The following is a 19,891-nucleotide window of genomic DNA, read 5'->3' on the forward strand; positions in this document are numbered from 1 at the left end:
AGGAGGCCATCCACTGTCTTCTTCTCTACATTCCTTTGAGGCAAGGTCTCTCAGAATCTGGGCCTCTAGCTTGAAAGCTCAGTGATCTGTCACTTGTCCCTGCTTCCCTCCAAGCTGGAGTTGCAGGTTTTGGCAGGCTTGGTACATTTGTGGTGTGAGTTCTGAGATACAAGCTCTGATGCTCAGGATTGTGTAGCAAAGGTTCTTAACCACTGAGTGTCTCTCAAGCTCCCTCATTGTGGTCTCAGTTGTCATTTCCTCATGGGAGATGATACTGAGCATTTCTTTCATGGATTCCCTAGCTGTTTGTGTGTGTGTGTGTGTCGGGGAAGACAGAGACAGAGAGAGATAGATACAGAGTCAGACAGACAGACAGGAAAGAAGGGAGGGACAAGAGAAAGTGCGTGTGTCCCAGGCACATGCGTGCCATGGCGTGCAACCTCAAGTGCTGGTCCGAGCATGTGGCTACTCAGAGGCCGGGCTGTCTGACCTGTGAGTGCCCAGGAATTCTCTGCCTCCCACCGCACTATAGAGAGCCGGCTTACAGAAGCACCACCATGTCCAGCCAGCCGCACATGGGGCCTGGGAGTTCAGATTGCAGTCCTCGTGCTCTGTGGCAAGTGTCATACCCAGGGAGTCACTTCTCAGACCCCGTTCTCTCTCTAACCTGTGCTTATTGTTTGTTTTTTTTCCCCAGTTTTTAAAAGTTCTGCCTATATTTTGGATATAAGTCAGAAATAAGGTCTTGGAGATGTTTCTTATAGCCTGTGCTTGGTCTTTATGGTGTCTTTGAAACTTAAAGAACAATAAATTTTAGTTTCTATATTTTCAAGGTTGTGGTTTTTTTTTAAAAAAAGATTTAAAAACATTTTTTAAAAGATTTACTTATTTATTTAATGTATATGAGTGCTCTATCTGCATGTATGCCTGCGTGCCAGAAGAGGGCATCCGATCCCATTACAGATGGTTGTGAGCCACCACGTGGTTGCTGGGAATTAAATTCAGGACCTCTGGAAGAGCAGTCAGTGCCCTTAACCGCTGAGCCATCTTGAGAAACAGAAGACAGATCTTGAGTTCCAGGCCAGCCTGGTCTATAAAGCAGGTTCTAGGATAGCTAGTGCTACAGTGAAACTCTGTCTCAAAGCAAAAAAAAAAAAAAAAGGTGTATTTGTATGCCTCTGTGTATGTGTGGTTATGAGTTCAGTGTAGTTCTTCTCGAGGCCAGAAGAGGGCATCAGAATTTCCTGGAGCTATAGTTGCAGGCGTTTGTGAGCTGCTAAGGTAGGTGTGAGGTACTGAACCCAGGATCTCTGTACAAGCAGGACATGCTCTTAACCCTGATCCCTGTGGCCTTTTCGTGCACAGATGTCAATACAGTTTTTCTTGTCCCCCCTCCACAGGACCATCCCCATCCTCCCCCCCTTTGTGTTTTGTTGTTTATTTGAGACAATATGGCTCTGACTGTGGGTGTCCTGTAGCTCAGGGGGTTAATCCTCTCTCAGCCTCCTTTCTGGGGGCTGAGATTAAAAGGTACATCTCTCTGAACCGGGTACAAGGGTTTCTTTTTCTTTCTTTCTTTTTTTTTAACCTAGAAAATATTTGTCTAACCTAAAGTCAATAAAGATTTGCAGTTAGGTTTCTTCTGGAGGGTTTGTAATGTCGGCTCCTAGCGTTTGATCTGTCATTGGTGGTGAGGCTCTTACTAGGCCTGTCATGACCTAAGAGTATAAATCACTCGGCTTGTGTGGGCGTGTCCAAGCCCTTCCTTCTCTGCTGAGTGATCGAGCCTCTGTCAGGTGGCGGAGCTTTACTCCATCGAGAGCAGGGTTCCTCTGTCCCATGGGCACCCTGTTTTAAGGTGACCTTGATCTGTTCTGACAGAGCAAGGTGAGGTAGCCACGCTTCTTTGAGCGGATTGATTTTTACTGTGAAGTCTGTGCAGGTCGGTTGGGTCTGTTTGTCTGTCTGTCTGTCTGCCTGCCTGTCAGTCGCTGGAACCGTGCCATGGTTTGGGTTGCTCATGACCTCCTTTCGCACCCCCCTAATGAACATTTGCCCTTTCAGAGTCTTTAAAGTGTGAGCATTTCAGTGCACAGTGCCCTGGAGCTGTGACATACCGGAGACTGTCACTTGTTTTGTAGGCATTTCTCTGGAAATGGCCGCTGTGACAGTGAAGGAGGAGTCAGAAGACCCCGATTACTATCAGTATAACATTCAAGGTAACAACTGTTTAATGTAGCCTCTCTTTCTGACACTTGCTGGTGGCATTTAAGGCTCTCTGAGCAAGTACAGACTGTGCCCTGGTGCCTGTTCCCAGTTCCCATTTCAGTCGGGAATACGTGAGCTGTAGCCCATCTTCACCTGTACGGTCATCTGGGTTGTCATAGTGATTTCAGCTTGCTGTGGTAACACATACTTGTATTCTCAGCACTGGGGGGGACCAAGGCCAGCCAGAGCTGTACATATACAGGGAGACCTCGCCTCAGACAGACAGACGCTTTAGTGGCTACTTCACTGTTTCTGCTTCTTGAATTTTTCATAAAGTTCTGGATTGCTCGTGCTTGGTAGACTTGATTTTCCTTAAAGTAATAAGCCTTATTGGATATGAGTGTTTTACCAGTACCTGGAATAATTTTTTTATGATCCTTCAGTGAACAGATACCTGTGTACATTTACGGCCGAGCGTCAGTGACACTCATTAAACACACACAGGGAGGGGTGTCCACACAACCTAGTGCACATGCATGGAGGTGGGGACAGTGAGGAGTTGGTTCTTCCTTTTCACTTTGTCGCTCCTGGGAATCGAACTCGATTCATGAGGGTTGGCAGCAAGTGCCTTTATTCCCTGACATATCTCACTGGGCCCACTGTTACGTTGTTTGCAGTTAGTTTTGAACAGTTTATTCTTCGTGCTACTGGCATTTCAAGCTGAGATAAGGGTTGTTTTTATGTTTTTAGAGTTAAGTGTTGCAGAGCAGCTAGGCTTGGTTGTTAGTGCCCTGCTCATGTGAACATAAAGTTAACAGGTAGATTGATCTTTACACATAATGTCCTCACCTCTAGTATTTTCTAAATTGGCATCTTTTTCATTGCCTGCTGTGAGTATAAGTCTTCCCCCTCCCATGACCCACACTAGGAAGGTGACATTTTCTTTATTTGGTGTTTTTTGAAACAGGTCTCTATTATGTAGCTCTGGCTGTCCTGGTACTCTCTGTGTAGACCAGGCTGGCCTCAAAGTCACAGAGATCTATGCATGTCTGCCTCCTGAGTGCTGGGTCCAAGGCGTGCACCTCCACTCCTAGCCTCGGTTCTCATTAGTGTGCAGTCTTCGCGCACAACACTAGTTTGCTTGGCTTGGGTCAGGCCGCAGACTCCTGATGTAGCTCACGATGACTTCTAGTTTCTATCCTCCTGCCTCCATCTCCTGAGCACTTAGTCTGGCCTTTGCTGCCCTCATCGGACTGCTTGGTTCTCAGTTAAGCTGCAAGTTTACCTGGCTATTCCCTAGGCGAGTAGAGCAGTGCCTTGTGGGTATTTCCCTTTTTCCCCCTTCCTTCTTTCCTTCCTTCCTTCCTTCCTTCCTTCCTTCCTTCCTTCTTTCCTTCCTTCTTCCTTCCCTCCCTCTCTTCCTTCCTTCTTTTTTCCTTCCCTCCCTCTCTTCATTCCTTCCCTTCCTTCCTTCCTTCCTTCCTTCTTCCTTTTCTCCCTCCCTCCCTTCCTTCCTTCCTTCCTTCCTTCCTTCCTTCCTTCCTTCCTTCCTTCCTCCTTCCCTCCCTCCCTTCCTTCCTTCCTTCCTTCTCCCTTCCTTCCTTCCTCCCTCTCTTCCTTCATTCCTTCTCTCTTCCTTCCTTCCTTCCCTTCTCCATCTGTCTTTTCTTTCTTCCACACTCCCATTTTTGTTCTGGAGTTTGAACCCAGGGCCTTGAGCTGCTAGACAAGCAGGTGTTGTGTCCCTGCCTGAGCCACACCACAGCCCCACAGTGCCTCTCCTCTATGACATGCCCCTTGCTTGTACTGTATGTCTGTGTCGTTGTGAAATTCCCTATGTGCTATTACAGGCTTTTCAATCGCAGCAGTTCTCAGCCTTGGGGTTGTGACCCCTTTGGGAATCAAACAACCCTTTCAGAGGGATTCCCTAAGACTATCACAAAACAGATATTTATGACAATTCATAACAGTAGCAAAGTTACAGTTAATGAACTAGCAACAAAAATAATTTTTCGGTTGGGAGGGGTCACCATACCATGAGGACCAGTGTTAAAGGGTTGCAACATTAGGAAGGTTGAGAACCACTGGTTTAGGATGTCCCTTGTTGTAGTCAAGGATAATGTTTTGGGCTCATGCTTTGTTTTCTTCTGGCTCTGTGGTTTTATTAGGAGCCCAGCTTCTGAAGTTCAGGCTTCTCCTTATTCCTCCGAGGGCTAATACTACAGGCTGTGTTTTATGTTAAGAGCACTGAACGCAGTGCTTTGTTTCTTTAAATTGATTAATTACCAAAAAGCTTGTTTAGCTCAGTGGGTGGTATCACCTAGTGCAGAGAGCCCGGCTCTCATCCCCAGCCCCAGGCAGACTGGCTGAGGTGGAGCACACCTGCATTCAGCACTCTGAAGGTGGAGGGAGCAAGACCAGAAGTTGTGGGCCAGCCTGAACTCCCGTCTGTCTCACATGAGTACTGCACTTGTACTGTGAAATGTGTTACCTGGAACTGTGACTTCGGGGCGCCTGGTCCCCACGATGCATGTTCCCCAGTGACCTGACTTTCATTCCGCCATCTTCACCTGTGTGTGTGTGTGTGTGTGTGTGTGTGTGTGTCTCACTGGGACTATGACCCTGTGGCTATGTTTGTCTTTTTTTTTTCCCTTTGTATACCCGAACCTCCATCGTCTCTCCCAAGCAATACTCCTCCTGTTTTCATGTGTTTTCAAAATATTCTTACTAATGGAAACACTTGTTAGCGTAATGAAAAGTATTCTGGACCAGGACTGCATCGATCCTGCCTGGTGGTTTGTCGTATGCTTCAGTGGTGGTTGGTACCACTTACTGATCGTGTATGCAGGGAGAAGCAAGCACTAGGCATGCGTGTGCAGCCAGCATCGACCTCCATTGCAGACATGCCATGGTCTCCATGCCATCCAGTCAGTCGTCCTCAGTAACCGCGTGCATATACCTCCACCCAACACCTTCCCCATCAAAAAGACCATTGACTAACACCATCGTTTTGCCTGTTTTTATTTCTAAAAAGGCCATCATTCCATACAGCTCACCCAGATGTGCACTAATGACCAACATGTGCTTTGAAATTCCTTTTGAAGCTTATCTTTGTATTCCAAAGCAGGCCCTTCTGAAACTGATGATGTTGATGAAAAGCTCCCCCTTTCGAAGGCCGTGCAAGGTATCGCCTTTCCACTTGTGCTCTCCCGCATCCTGCTCGTATTTCATGTTTCTTTATATTGGACAGACTGTTTGAATAATTATAACTATATTACTTTTCCAAATGGAAAAGGAAAAAAATGTATTGGCCTTTTTTTTTTTAAACATAACTGAACTTCACAAGCAAAATTTTTCAAAAACCAATTTTCCCTTTTGTGAATCTAGTAATGAATCTCGAAATGGGTACATGACACACTTTCCCATTGAAGGTAAAGTACACTTTATACCTTTATCAGCCTAGCCAGGTTGTTACTGTCGGGTTAGCAGTGTGGATAGCGATGATAAGGCCGCGGCGATGCTTAGCTTTGGGAAGGATTGCAAACTCTCTCTTGTAAATCCCTGTGCTTCTTAATGACTCTTGGGGTAACTTTTGCACTGTGCTCCCAGACTTGATCATATCTGTTAGTGGTGGCTTTTCCTTTGTCCCCTCTGGCTTTGATCTCATGAGGTTTATTTTCTTTTGCATCACTGTATAATGTAAATGGTTGTGCCTTTCTTGTCTGTAGATTTTACCTGAGCAGAGGGACACTGAGGGTTCATAGTGCGCATGAGCCGCTTCCCTGCCTGCCTTCCGTATCCGGCCCCTCCTGTCAGGCGGCTGGCCACTCCCCCTTCTCACGTGTTTTGGCTTCACATCTGTTTCTTTTGACGTTACTCAGTCAAAGAACTGACAGCTCCATAAATGCTAAAGTTAAGGTAGAAAAGGGAGAAGAGTGCGTAGAGGAGGCACGTGGTGCTGCCCTTCGCTTTGAGGGAGCGCCCACTGTAGAGAGCCAGCATGGCGGACCAGAGCGCTGCACCCACAGCTTGGCGGTGAGAGCGCCCTGACACTGCACGTGTCCCTCAGGAGGGAGTGAGCTGAGCGCAGTTGTCAGGAGACCTGCCGCCCACCCCTCCATGACTCCTCTGTCCTGGCAGGTGATAGAGGTGTTTTCCCTCTTTTCCTTGTCCCAGCCTCGACACTTAGAGATTGGTGCACTTGGGGGCGGCTGTGCCCGGATCCTAAGTGGCGCTCTGGCGTCTTGGCTGGTAGCTTTTGTACTGTGCCTGGTCCCCTTGCTCTAGTAGGATGAGTTGCTCTCCCGGGCTGTCTGACCCGACGGGAGGCTGGATGTATGCCCCATGTTCAGAAGCAGGCAGGTTATTTCCTCAACTAAAATGTGTTTGAAACTCAAAGTATTTAAAGTACAGCTTTGATTAAATTATCTGGTAGCGTATGTAGCTTCTACCGAAGGAAAAGAGGGAACATTCTACAACAGGAAGCCTTGAGTTCGTTTATTTATTGACACGCATTAAGTCTCTAGGCAAGAAAGGGTTTCTTGTGATTTGATGTCTTTGATTGTGAGTCATTGGCAGACGAGCATGGTACCTGGGCTGTAACTGCTTCTCAGATCCCAGCATCCCTCAGCGAGGTGGCATGTGGCGACAGTGACCAATACCAAAGCCCCAGCTCTGCATAGTGTTGTTCTGGATGTTTGTACTTTCAAAAGTTTTCAGCTTCCAAATAGAAGAGTTACTTTTCTGAGTTAGAAAACATTGTTTGATTTTTATTACTGAGTTAAAAAAAAACTTTTTTTATTTTTATTATATTAAATTGTATGGTCACTAGTTTTTCTTCTTTTACCGTTAGATTTTTTTTTTTTTTTTTTTTTTTTTTACTGGTTTAGTATATACTCTTCATTTTCTTTTTAGGAAGCCATCACTCCTCAGAAGGCAACGAGGGAACAGAAGTGGAAATGCCAGCAGAAGGTTAGGAAAGAAGGGACTTAGATTTTTCCGCATCTGTTGCTCTTCAGATGGTAACGCCCTGACACCTTCTTCTCGGAGATGAGATGGAGGTGTTTTGGGCCTTCATGGCCCACACTTTCCCTTTTTAGGGAGCAGGCACCCGGTGCCTCTCCCTGTGCCGACAGGCGCTGGGCCTGGCCCCCCGCCGCAGTCAGTGCTGCTCTTGCTGATGCTGTGAGCAGGTTGTCCTATTGTTGTTCCATGTTGGAAGTCCACTGAGGATAAATAGCTCCGATTTTTTTTTTCAGTATTTTAGAATTAGAACAATCCTGTTGTTTTCTGTTTAAAGTGTCCTACTGATATCCCCAGTTTGTTCATAGGGCAACAGATACACTTTGTGGCTGAGAAGATTCCATCTTCTCACCGCTGTCACCCCCACAGCTACCTCAGGAGTGGCTGCTGTTCTGCTGGCCCCTGAGCGCTCCTCATCACCCCGTCCTCAGCTGAGGGCCTGACTGCTCAGCATGTGGGAACCCTCACTGCTGTGTGGTTGGAGGAGTGCACAGAGGGCCTGCCCGCTCTGAGCAGAGAGCTGCTGAGGTGGCTGGCTCTTGCCTCAGAATCTGTGTTCCTCTCATTAGCTGCTGTTTATAGAGCATGGTAGGGGTGAGGATTTATCCTGCAACTTTGCATTTCTTCCATCTGTTGTTTCATTTTATTTATGAAATGATGAATTTGAGATTTTACCTTCTAGTGTGGGTGGGGCAGGGGTGGTCTTAACAAAGACATGGGCTGATCTTTGCACACTCAGTTGCAGAAAGTAGGTAGGCTTTCTAGTAGGAATCCGTTTCTCTCAGAAATGTTGATGGTCTGGCCGGGTGTGGTAGCGTACACCTGTTATCCCAGCACTTGGGAGGCTGAGGCAGGAGGATCGCCCATGAGTTTGAGGCCAGCCTGGGCTACATAGTGAGTGCCAGGCCACCCCAGGCTACATAGTGAGACCGTGTCTCAGAGCAATAAAACATACAAAGAAATACTTGAGACGTTCTTCCTGTGTGGTTGATTTTGTGGTGAGCTCGCTGGTGGGCTTGGGGATCTGAGGAGCCACTGTGGCAGGTCGTGGGGTGGCTGTACTGCTGTCAGCAGGCCTCTGCACAGGGCCTGCATGGTTCATCTAGCACCCGGGCTGCTTCACGGTTTGAGTCTGTCAGCACGTGCTAGGTCTCGGGAGACTTGTTTCTGACGAAATTCTTGCTGCTGTGTTCCAGCCTTAACAGCCCTGGGTTCCTTCTGCTCCCTCTTCCTGTACTGACAGCAGCGAACGCCATCTTTGGCCAGTCAGTTAATTCTCAGCCTTTGCAGAATAAAGAGCTAATGAGCTAACAAGAGTGCCCGTGCCCAGCACTAACCGTTCTCTCTGTGGATGTACGTAGTCTGTGTAATAACACGAACCTCCGTGGAGGACCCTGCAAGCTGGCGAGTCAGCGCGGCCGTGCATGCCCGGCGCCCGCTTTCCTGTGTGGCGAAGGTCTCCTCTGCAGAAAGTCGATGGTGGTTTCATTTAACTGTATAAACCACTGCTAGGATACCTGGAAGGCGAGAGGCCAGTCCAGACTAGAGAGCAGGTTTTTAGTTGCTCTAACTGGCATCCTCCAGTTAGAGCAAGGAAACACTTGTGCGTTTGCTGTAACCGCATTCCTCCAAGAATGTGGGGCTCTCCAGTCCACTGAAGCAGGTAACTTGGGAATTATCTTAATGTTTTCCAGTGGTTTTCTACCTTTTGTTGTCTTTCATCCCTAGTTATGATCAAGGGTCAAATATTCTTAAAGAACATGAGATGAATTCAAATGCCAGTCGTATTTCATTGTAGGCTGCTTTTGGAGTCCCAGACAGTAAGTGTTGGCGCACATGGATTTGCTGAATAATGAATGTCATTTTAGAATTTTATTTTTTTCAAGATTCTACTCAACATGTCCCTTCAGAAACCAGTGAGGACCCTGAAGTTGAGGTGACCATTGAAGGTTAGTTACTTAAGCCTTGACTCCAAGAGTTCCCTTCTGGTCATGAGCATATATGTCACAGTCACCCTGAGTATGTGTCTCATCCATTCTGCAGGAAGCTGGGGACAGAGCAGCCCACGCCCCAGCAGGGCTCCTCAGTTGCTCTGGGCGTACTGGGTGACAACTATGCAGTAGTAATTGAGGGGAAAAAAAAAAGACATCCAAATTTAGATCCACACACAGAGGCAGATTCCAGGATCTTTTGGGTTATGATACAAGAAATTTAAGAAAAGCTAGAGCCCCCCAAATCTCAGTCTGAAAAAGGTGGGGGGAACAAGGCTGCCAGGATGGCCTCAGTCTCTTAGGCTTCTGCCATCCCCCGGCCTCAGTCTTCCCAGTAACTGAGACTATAGGCATATGCCATCCTACCTGGTCAGTAACTTTTAAAGCAAGCCGTTCCCCCACACCCCCAGTACTCCTTCACGAATAATACACTATTCATTTTTTGAAAATGTTCGGAAGCAATAGTTATAAATATTTTAAATTTTAAAATACTTTCTAATGGCTAAGTTACCCCTGGTTGATTTTTTTTTCCTTTTGTTTTGTTTTCAGACAGGGTCTCACTATGTAGCCCTGCCTGGCCTGGAACTTACTATGTAGACCAGGCTGGCCTAGAGCTCACAGAGATCCTCTTGCCTCTGCTTCCCAAGTGCTGAGGTTAAAGCCATGTGCCTTTAATATTTTTTAACTTTTTTTCTAGGGTAGGGTCTCACTACGAGGCCTTGGCTGTCCTGGAACTGTTTTTTTTAGGCCAGACTGACCTTGAACTCTTAAGATCTGCCTGCCCTTGTTATCAACTGCTGGATTAAAGGTGCACACTGTCATTCAAGCCCTTCCCTTTAATCCCCATGTCTCCCAGCATGCCTCTGTGAGTGCCCTTAACAGCACAGGAAGCCGGGTCGAAAGTTCTCACCCACTCTGCCCTTCATCTGACAGTGGCGGCATTCCGTTGCTGGTGGATGATTTACATACATGTATTTGTGTGGATATCTGCGGTTTTGCAAAGTACAAATGCATTATGGTAACAGACTTTAGTCACAGAGCTCATGCCCCTGGCCCCCAGTCCCACACAGCTGGTAGGAAGTTCTTTTACCCCAGCCACAACATAACTTGCCTTGGTTTGGGAGCTTGGGTGTGCTCTGTCTCCCTCTCTCTGTCTCTCTGTACCTGTGTGTGTGTGTCCATTGTATTGACGGTGTGAGCTGCGTGATGCCTTTGACCTGTGAGGAGAAATCTCTTCATGCTCCATGTGCTACTTTCAGCAAATTAATACATAGATTTGTCATTCTCATTAACATGATTTTATTAACCCAAAGCTATTTTGAATTTTTTATAGTCAGATGAAGAATCGAAATTTTGTCACCTTTTAGTTAAAAATCTATTAAGGGCTGGTGAGGTGGCTCAGCTGGTCAAGGCACTTGTCGCCAAGCCTAATGACCTGAGGTAATCCCCAGGACCCACAGAGCAGAAGAGACCCAGCTCCTGCTGTCCATATCTTATGGATGAGAAGCTGCTACCCTCCCCAAACACAGACAATAAGTGAATGAATGAATTATACAGTTTTAAATTTTAAAAAACCCTAATTAACTTCTAGAAGACTATAAGCATATAAATCAGCCTTGCTCTTTAGATAGAGATGGGAAAAGTAGGTGCTTTTTTTGAATTATATAGAAATAAAACTTTGGATAAGATGAAGAACCAAATTGGGTTTTCAGTTTTTGGGTTTTTGAGGTTTTTTTTTTCCTAGTATTTTGGGACATGGTTTCTCTGTGTAGCCCTGGTTGTCCTGGAACTCACTCTGTAGACCAGGCCTGCCACTTGCGTATGCTTCCTGAGTGCTGGGATTAAAGGTGTGAGCCACTACACCCGGTTCCGAGTTGGCATAGTGGCTAGATGAAGACTGTTTGCAAAGTAAATCCTGTCTTAGAGTGCTGAAACCACATAAACAAACTGAAGGGATGGAAAAAGGTCCCTGACTGTCGAGGGTGAAGCCATTTTCAGAGGAGAAGCATGGGCTTCAGAGGTGACTTAGCAGCCAGGAGCCCTCCGTGCTCCTGTGGTGCACAGTTGCAAACAACCTTCCATAACTTCTTCCTCTGGACTCCAGGGACACCAAGCATGCACGTGGTGTACATACAATCATGGAACCAACGTGCACATAAAATAAATACATCTTTTTAAAGAATAAAGGAAAAGCATGTCTAGAGAAGACGCTTGGTTAGCGTGTGCTTCTACCTTAAAGGCAGGGCTAAGGGAAACGAACACCCCTGCTGCCTGGGGATGGAGGTCTCCCCGTCATTATCTTTCTACATTTCCAATATAGTTTATAAAAAAAGAAAAAATAAAGAAAAAATGCCAGCCTTGTTCGGATTTGCCAGTGTGGTCTCTGGGCTCTTGTTTGTGGCAGACCTGTGGCTAGAGGCAGCCCTTAGCAGCTCCCAGCTGACGTGAACAACCCAGGTCTGGGAAGCTTTGGAGCGGTCAGACCATGCAGGCCTCAATTTCATAAACTCAGTTGAGCTTATGTTTTGGGTTAGGTTGGACTGCCGCTTCCTTTGATACGTACAGTGAAGGTGTAGTACATCTGTGAAACATACTCGAAGCCTCAGCATTGCTATGTAATGACCAGAGGTAGACCCAGAGGCTCATGTAGGGGTGGCGGGATGCACTCACGCATGCTTGCACGCATGCTGGATCCGTTCATGGATCCACCTTAGTATATTTTATCCTGTTTTTATGAGAGATCTCTTTAGGTAATAAAGAGATACTTTTGAAAAGCTGTTCCCTTTGAACACAGTTGCCTTTAAAGGCCGTGCTCCAAAACCACTTGAGAACATCGTGTCATTTGCACACACTCATGTGTGCCCGGCCTCTGATCTTGACATTGGATTCCATTTCACTTCCCTTGAAGTTGCTCTAAAGTAAATTTGTTTCCTGATTATGTTGTGTTTCCATAGACGAACTCTCTTGGAAATTTTTTCTGTTTTTTTTTTTTTTTTTTTTTTTCTTTAAAGCCACACAAATATTTCTGCATGCTTGTGGTCCATCTGGTCTCTCCTTCGCTGCACACGGACACACATTACTGCAGAACTGTGTGTGCCACCCACTCGAATGGGGTCACATTAGTCCTCAATATGAACCCTGCTAAACAACCGCTTGATTCCGTATAAATGAGCGCTGTGTGAGTGTGGGCAGTCTTCTTCAGCTCTGTGGTGTCACTAGGGAGCTTAGAGTTGGCAGCAGGTGTAGACAGGAAGTCACGTTCCAGGGATGGCTTTTTTTGAAAGTAATGCTGAGGGTATTGGCTGCTTTGGATAACTGAAGCCTGACCCGTGCTCATGTAGTCAACTCCACAAACATACGAGCCGCATGTGTGCCTGGGAGGCTCAGCTCCAGGAGGCTACGTTGCCTGGAGCAGCATCAGCGCACACCCATCCCCTTGAGACTGCAGGGCCCCTCTGTGAAGCAGACTGAGAGTTGGGGGTACAGGAAGGAGGCCCTGCCTTGGGCAGGGAGGGTGGGAGGCACTGAGACAGCTGTTGAGTTTGTCAGTACTTGACTAGCTGGCATTATAGTGCTTTCAACAGTTCATGCATAGCCGGAGGGGACCCAGTGCAAAGTGACAGGTTACGGATTGGCTCCAGAGGGGAGACGAGAGCCACCACCCAGCAGCCTGACTAGGGACTTGGTGAGCAGTTGCTTTACCGCTGAGCCACGCCTCCAACCCCATGGTTGTAGTTGTTGCTGCATCTCCATGTCTCACAGGAGAGCACAGCCACACTATATTTTAAACAGTTTTGCATTTTTTGTTAGCATTAATTGTATTAAATACTCTTAGACTTTTTTATGTTCACGTCCAATTGATTATCTTCATAAACTATCAGCATATCTTGTACTCCTGCACATGCACGGGTACACACACACACACACACACTCACACACACACCAGGGTTTCTCTTTAGCCCTGGCTGTCCTGGAACCCATAGAGATTCTCCTGCCTCTGCCTCCCAAGGGCTGGGATTAAAGACATGCACCACCACCGCCCAGCTGTCTTGTATCCTTAAATGGGTCTTAACTGAGGTGGGTTTTTGTTCTTTGTGTTTTGTTCTTTTAACCGGGGTCTCTCTACACAGCTCTGGTTGTCCTGGGACTCGTTTTGTTGACTAGGCTGGCTTTGAACTCATAGATCCTCCTGTCTCTGCCTTCCCGAGGGCCGGGATTAAAGGTGTGAGCCAGCCCGAGAAGTGACCTCTTGACGTGGAAGAAAATCTGCCTGGCTGTTGTCCCTCAGTCTAGGTTTGAAACAGACCATCTTTTGAGGGGCCTAGTAGAAAGAGTTAAACTCGAAGTCAACTTGAGTCTGAGCCACTGCCTGGCCTCCTTCTGTTTCCTTTTTCTTTTTTAAAAAACTGACACAGTGTCTAATGTGGCCCAGGCTGGCCTTGAACTCTCGATCTGTCTCTGTGCTGGGATCACAGGTGTGTGCCCTGACACCTGGTTTTCCTTTCTTTCTTTCCTGACGCCCAGACTGGCCTCCAGCTTGACATCTGTCTCTCAGATGCTGAGATTGCAGGCGTGGGCCAGCACACCTGGCTTCAGCTTGTCTGACTTTTCTTTAAAAGTCTGAGAGTAAAAATTAACCTTAAAATAGTTATTTTGTTGTATTTGAACAATCTTTTCTTATAGCTGTTGTCCCTAAATAGTAATTATTTCTATTCTGCACTATTGATGTCTTATATCAGGTCACAAGGCCCAAGCTGGCCTTGAACTTAGTATGTAGCCAAGGAAGACCTTGAGTTTTCTGTCTTCCTACTTACACCTTTTTTTCTTTTTCCCTTTCTAAGACAGGGTTTCATTATGTAGCTCTGACTGACCTAGAACTGACAGACATTCACCTGTCTCTGCCTCCCAAGAGCTAGGATTAAGGTGTACACCACCACACCTGACAACTTACACTTTTCTGTGAGCTCCACTTGCGGGTGTTAGAGCTGACAGCTTAGGTGTGGGTCCTGCCTTCTCGGGATGCTGGTGGCTGTTCTTACATGGGCCAGGCATCCCCCGCTCCAGTGTTGGGAGCATTGAGAGTAAGCATGGACTTCACACATGTGCTGACCTGTGTGTACCTGGGCTCGCAGCCTGAAGGGTTTTTGTACATGGGCCTATGTTGAGGGAGTTAACATCTGTTTCCTTCTTTTTGGAAATGCTGTGCTATTGAAAAGATTTACAGAGCCAGCTTGGTGGTGCATGCGGCAGTCCTGGGACTTAGGAAGCTGAGGCAGGAGGATCCTAAGTCCAAAGCCACCTGATCTCAAGTCACAGCAATAACAAAAGGCTGGTGCTTCAGTGGGAGAGCCCATGGAGTCAGGCCCTGGAGAAACAAATATTAAACTAAAAGAAATAAAACCTAAACCAACAGAAAGCGCTGCAGTGTTTGACCCAGTCTGCCCCGCCCCTTGTTTGTTGTCCTCGGAGTCGTTTGTGAGTTTATCTTTCACTCAGCCTCCATTCTTTTTCTATACCACGCTTGTACTGTTACAGTGAAATAGCTGCCTCCGTTAAAACCTTTTTCCTCAAAACACTTGAAGTTGAGCATAACTCTAGCCATGAAGAAAGTTTTAGAGAGAGGAGAAACTGATCATGGGATGAGCGGCTGGCCCCTGGCGTGCAGTGGGCAGTGGTGGAGCATGGAGCTGCAGGGTGGTCGCTAGAAAGCCCTCGTGAGTGGCCAGAGTTGCCTTCAAAACTGTGCTGTCACTCTAGCAGCTGGTTCCCCCAGTAATGAAGGTTTTCTTTCTCAAGATGATGATTATTCTCCTCCCACCAAGAGGCCAAAGAGCAGTGAGCCACCCCCGCCCCCGCCAGTCCCAGAGCCCGTCAATGCCGGCAAGCGCAAAGTGAGGGAGTTCAACTTTGGTAAGTGTCATCAGCAGGGAGGGCTGAGGGCTGGGCAGTGACGTCAAGAGGCAGTGGTCTCTGTGAATCCCGTTAGCCATGGGGAGTAGACTGCATTGGGCACTCCGTTATCCTTCCAAGCAGTAAAACCCTCACTCTCCAAGGTAGTCAGTCCCTTCAGTTTTCAGTATTATTCTGTTGCCCAGGTCCCATCGAAGGGACCGAGTAAATACCAAGAGTGAGTGAGATTTGTGGTCCATAGTTTGGAATTGTCTTTGTTTTGTGCAGTTTGGAGAGATGTAGGCAAGTGCTTTGCCGGTTACAGTTTGTGTGTATGTGAGTTTGATTTTTTTCAGCATCCTGTAAAGTTGCAGCCACCTCGCCGTAAAGCCTTGCCTCTCCCCAGCTAACAGGCTTCAGGAGGTGTCCCTCTCAGAGGGCCTGTGTAGGCCTCTCTCCTTTTGCTGCTGTTTTGCAGTGCCTAATTGGACCAGTCTTTTCTGATCGCCTATCTTCAGAAGTTTAAAAGCTCCAAAGAGGCGGGCTGTGGACTGTTATAAAAACAAGTTTCAAATGTCTTCAGTCTCCAGCTGTTCCCGAGAACCACAGAAAAAGGAAAGACCCTTGGGGAGGCAGGGAAAAAGCCCGACTGAGGTGGGCTGACAGGCAGGTGGTCCGCTCTGGAGAGCACCGACTGCCGAGCTGCCCTGGATACTGAAAATGGCTCCCTCTCGTTTTCAGAGAAATGGAACGCGCGCATCACTGACCTACGGAAACAAGTCGAAGAGTTGTTTGAAAGAAAATATGGTATGTCTGCCCTGGCCGTGCATTTCCGGTCATTGCTCAGACCAGACAGCAGGTCTGCCTGGGAGTTCAGCCTTCCTCACACCTGGCCCTTACACTCATAGGGTGTATTAGAAACAGTTTCCAGATTATCAGTAAGTACATGTGCACGCGCGTGCGTGCACACACACACAAACACACACACACACAGAGAGAGAGAGAGAGAGAGAGAGAGAGAGAGAGAGAGAAAGAGAAGACCCCGTTGTGTTTTTTTTTTTTCTTTTTTTTTTGAGACAGAGTCTCACTGTGTAGCTCTGATTGCCAGAACTTGCTATGAAGAGCAGCTTGGCATCCAGCTCACAGAGATGCGCCTCCAGAGTGGTGGGGTTAAAGGTGCCATCATGCCCACCTCAGATGCATAGTCACAGACTTTCACTTTGTTGATCTTGGCTCTTGGAAACTTCTAAAAAGCATTTATTTTTATATTAGCTGTATCAGTGTTTTGGGTGCATGCATGTATGTTCTATGTGTCTTGTGCAGAGGTAATTATAAGCTGCAGTGCATACTGGGAACCGAACTCTTCAGGAGCAGCGAGTGCTTAACCACTGAGCCATCTCTTCAGCCCCCAACATAGAGTCCTTAGCTGTGGTTGAGATCTTCAATGAAAGTCTAGAGTTAAAAAATAATAATGATAAACTTGCTAAATGTTTCATATTTTCCTTTACTTGCTTACGGTTCCCTTACGTTCCTCCCACCTTGTGTTCAGGCCTTAGCTTGTGCTTGTAATGCACCCATTTCATGGCAGGAAAGGCAGAAGTCCATTAGAAGTGCTGAGGTACAGCAGCAGGCAGGTCACAGCGAGGCCAGGGCACCTTGCTGAGAGGCCAGGAGGACGGGAGAGAGCACTGTCCCTGTGGGATGCTGGCGGTGCAGTGTCCCTGCTTGTTCTTTGTGCTTGCACATTTTAGTTAGCCCCTTTCTGAGCTAGAGAGTGTAGTTAGCATGGAACTCACAGAGATCCCCCTGCCTCTGCCTACCAAGTGGTGGAATCACCATCATGGCCACCAACCAAGATTTTTTTGTATATAAGGAGATAATTGTTAGTTAACTTCTGTGAAATTGTTATAACCGTCGCCATGGTTACACAGAAGGCAGCTGCAGTGGCGTTTGGCCCCGCAGGCAGAAGTCTAACTGTGCTGTGTAGACTGGGGACAAGCAAGGTTCATGCTCTGTCCCTTTCCACCGCTGACATGTATGATGCGAGTGGAACATTAATGCAGAACACCAGCCCACAGTGATGCTGGTGTGACGAGGACTCTGTATTTGGTGACCGTGTCCACAGCCTGGAGGACATGGTCTATAACGACATTATTCTACTTTGGGTAAAGAAGTGGCTGCGTCCGACGCGGATCAAGAGTGTTTCCATTTTGTTATGTGAGAGAAACGCTTTTAGAAGTTCAGTCGTAGATGACGAATGCTTATGTTCTGAAAACCCAGTGGTCCCATGTTTGTAATACACACACTGTCCGCTGTGTTAACTTACGAAGACAAAGCAGCATGCCACGTGCCGCGTGCCGAGTGTCGCCTATGTTCTGTTGTGGAGTCCCGCAGAGACTTGTCTCGTAATGACACTCCCTTTCTCTTCTCATCCTAAAGCTCAAGCTATCAAAGCCAAAGGTCCGGTGACGATCCCATACCCTCTTTTCCAGTCCCATGTTGAAGATCTTTATGTAGAAGGGCTTCCTGAGGGGATTCCTTTTAGAAGGCCATCAACGTACGGCATTCCTCGCCTTGAGAGGATATTGCTGGCGAAGGAACGCATCCGCTTTGTGATTAAGAAGTAAGCCGAACGTGCTTGTGCGGGGCTCCGGTCTGTTTGGGTGGTTGGTGCGGGTTTTTTGTTTTGTTTTTTAATGCTGACAAATACTAATCACAGACTGTATGTAAAAGCTTGAGTGATTGTATATCTCTTTATCTTCCAGTTTTCCTGCATTTGTATGTGTGCATTTGTGACACACAGATGCATATGTGTGTGTGCTCGTATGTTTGCAGGCCTCAAGGTTAATATGACGGTGGATCACTCTTCCACTGCACCCTTTAGAGATGGCTCTCTCTCAGAGTTCCTGATTGAGCCAGTCTGTCTAGCCTGGGTCGCCGTAACAGTTGTCTCTGCCATCTGAGACTTAACTTACAGGCGGGCCACTGTGTGTGCCTGACATTGGTTGACTGCAGAGGACCTGAGCCCTGGTCCTGCTGCTTACGGAGAGAGCGCTTTGCTGAGCCAATCCCACGGCAGCTATTCTTCCGCTTTGGAGTACGTGCATGAGTATGCTGAGGTTAGACCAGGGCTGAGCTCCTGCCCACCTGATTTCACACCAGGAAAGGTAGCCACAGATCTGGGTTGCTCGTTTTCCACCCTTTTGGCAAACCTCTGTTTCCAAAATACTCACGTTACAATTCAGAACAGTAGCAAATTTTCAGGTATGAAGTAGCAACAAAAATAATGTTAAGGCACTTGGGAGGCAGAGGCAGGCAGATCTCTGTGAGTTCAAGGCCATCTGGTCTCTATGACAGCCAGGACTGTTACCAGAGAAACCCTGCCTTGAAAAACAAACAAATAAAAAAAAATAATAATGTTCTGGTTGGGGGTCGCTACACCACGAGGAACTGGATTAAAGGGTTGTGGCATTAGGACGGGTGAGAACCACTGCTCTAAGTCTGGAAAATTGAAAGCACGTGAACATAAGATTGGAAAACTAAAATAAGCAAAGCTTGGAAGGAAGAATGAATAGGAAATCGAGGCGAGTGTTAGCCACCCTCCATGCTGGAGCAGGGATGGCGCCTTCCCTCCTCCCAAGCAGGTGCAGTTGCCGGAGGAGGTAGTGGGATGTGCCGATCTTAAAATGGCAGCCACCCACACAGTCCATGCTTGTTTGCTTCCTTACCTTCTTTATCTTTGTGTGGTTTTGCGTGCTCGAGCACGCATGCATGTACGTGAGGAGGTTAGAGGGATTAGGAGTCGGTTCTCTTTCCACTAGTCACAAAGATTCTGGGAATCAAACTCAGGCTGTCGTGCGTGCGTGGCAGTCTGTGCATAACTAATGCTCAGCCCACTTCCATATTTTTTGACCAGGATTGCAGCACAAAGTTTTAAGATCTAAGATCATTTGAGATCTAAGATCGAAGGGCATTTGTAAATGATCACAGCAGATCCAAAAGATGGAGGGAGCCTCGACCGTGTACACTGTAAAGGCATAGATGGACTGTAGTGTAGGAGACTGAATTACAGTAGCAGGCATACATTTAAAATGAGGGTTCAGGGGCTGGAGAGATGGCTCAGCAGTGTAGGAGCACTGGCTACTCTTCCAGAGGACCCGGGCTCAATTCGCAGCACTCACATGGCAGCTCACACCTGTCTGTAAGGATACCCAACACCCTCACACAGAACATGTAGACAAATCACCAAAGCATGTGAAATAAAATAAGTCAGTTAAAAAAAAATTAGTAAAATAATAAGGTAAAATAAAAAGACAAAGCCAGAAGACATCAGTCTAGTAAGTAGGTCTGAGAAAGTGCACCAGGACCTGGGAAGCACGGCCATGTTTTTGTAGCATAACCTTTAGTCTCACCATTCAAGGGGCAGAGGCAAGAGGATCTTTACAAGTGTGAGGCCAACCTGGGCTACATAATGAGTTCCAGGTCAGCCTGGGCTACTAGGAAGGCCCTGTTTCAAAGAAGTATGAAGGAAATGAAGTACTGAAAAGGTTGTAATGTGTTATGTCGTTACAAGACTGAATAAAGTAATGACTGTTACGTTGTTACAAGACTGAATAAAGTAAGGACGCCTTTGCTTTCCAAAGTCCTAGGCGTTGTGATTGGGAGTCAGTGGTCAGTGTCCCAAGTGTCCATGAAAAGCTTGACTGCCTTGCCTGTCTAGAGGTGGCCTTACAGAATTCAGGAAGTGCCTCGCCTCCCTCCCTCCCTCCCTCCCTCCCTCC

The 19,891-nt window shown here is 47.1% G+C and overlaps 1 protein-coding gene across 15 annotated transcripts in view; it reads left to right on the forward strand.

The window, feature by feature from the left end:
• Gtf2i (general transcription factor IIi) overlaps nt 1-19,891 on the forward strand; it is a 76,766-nt gene that overhangs the window by 33,010 nt on the left and 23,865 nt on the right. For 3 of the 15 annotated variants that reach the window (XM_028766197.1, XM_028766199.1, XM_028766198.1), the window contains exons 9-15: nt 2,142-2,219; nt 5,333-5,392; nt 7,123-7,179; nt 9,117-9,179; nt 15,018-15,131; nt 15,852-15,917; nt 17,550-17,733. In XM_028766197.1, coding sequence (XP_028622030.1) covers nt 2,142-2,219; nt 5,333-5,392; nt 7,123-7,179; nt 9,117-9,179; nt 15,018-15,131; nt 15,852-15,917; nt 17,550-17,733 — 622 coding nt within the window. Of the gene's footprint in view, nt 1-2,141; nt 2,220-5,332; nt 5,393-7,122; nt 7,185-9,116; nt 9,180-15,017; nt 15,132-15,851; nt 15,918-17,549; nt 17,734-19,891 lie in introns of those variants that run through there. The other 12 variants (XM_028766201.1, XM_028766204.1, XM_028766200.1 and 9 more) reach the window with 9 other exon arrangements.

This window comes from Grammomys surdaster, unplaced genomic scaffold (assembly GCF_004785775.1).
Source record: "Grammomys surdaster isolate TR1022 unplaced genomic scaffold, NIH_TR_1.0 166, whole genome shotgun sequence".
NCBI classification, from domain to species: Eukaryota; Metazoa; Chordata; class Mammalia; order Rodentia; family Muridae; genus Grammomys; species Grammomys surdaster.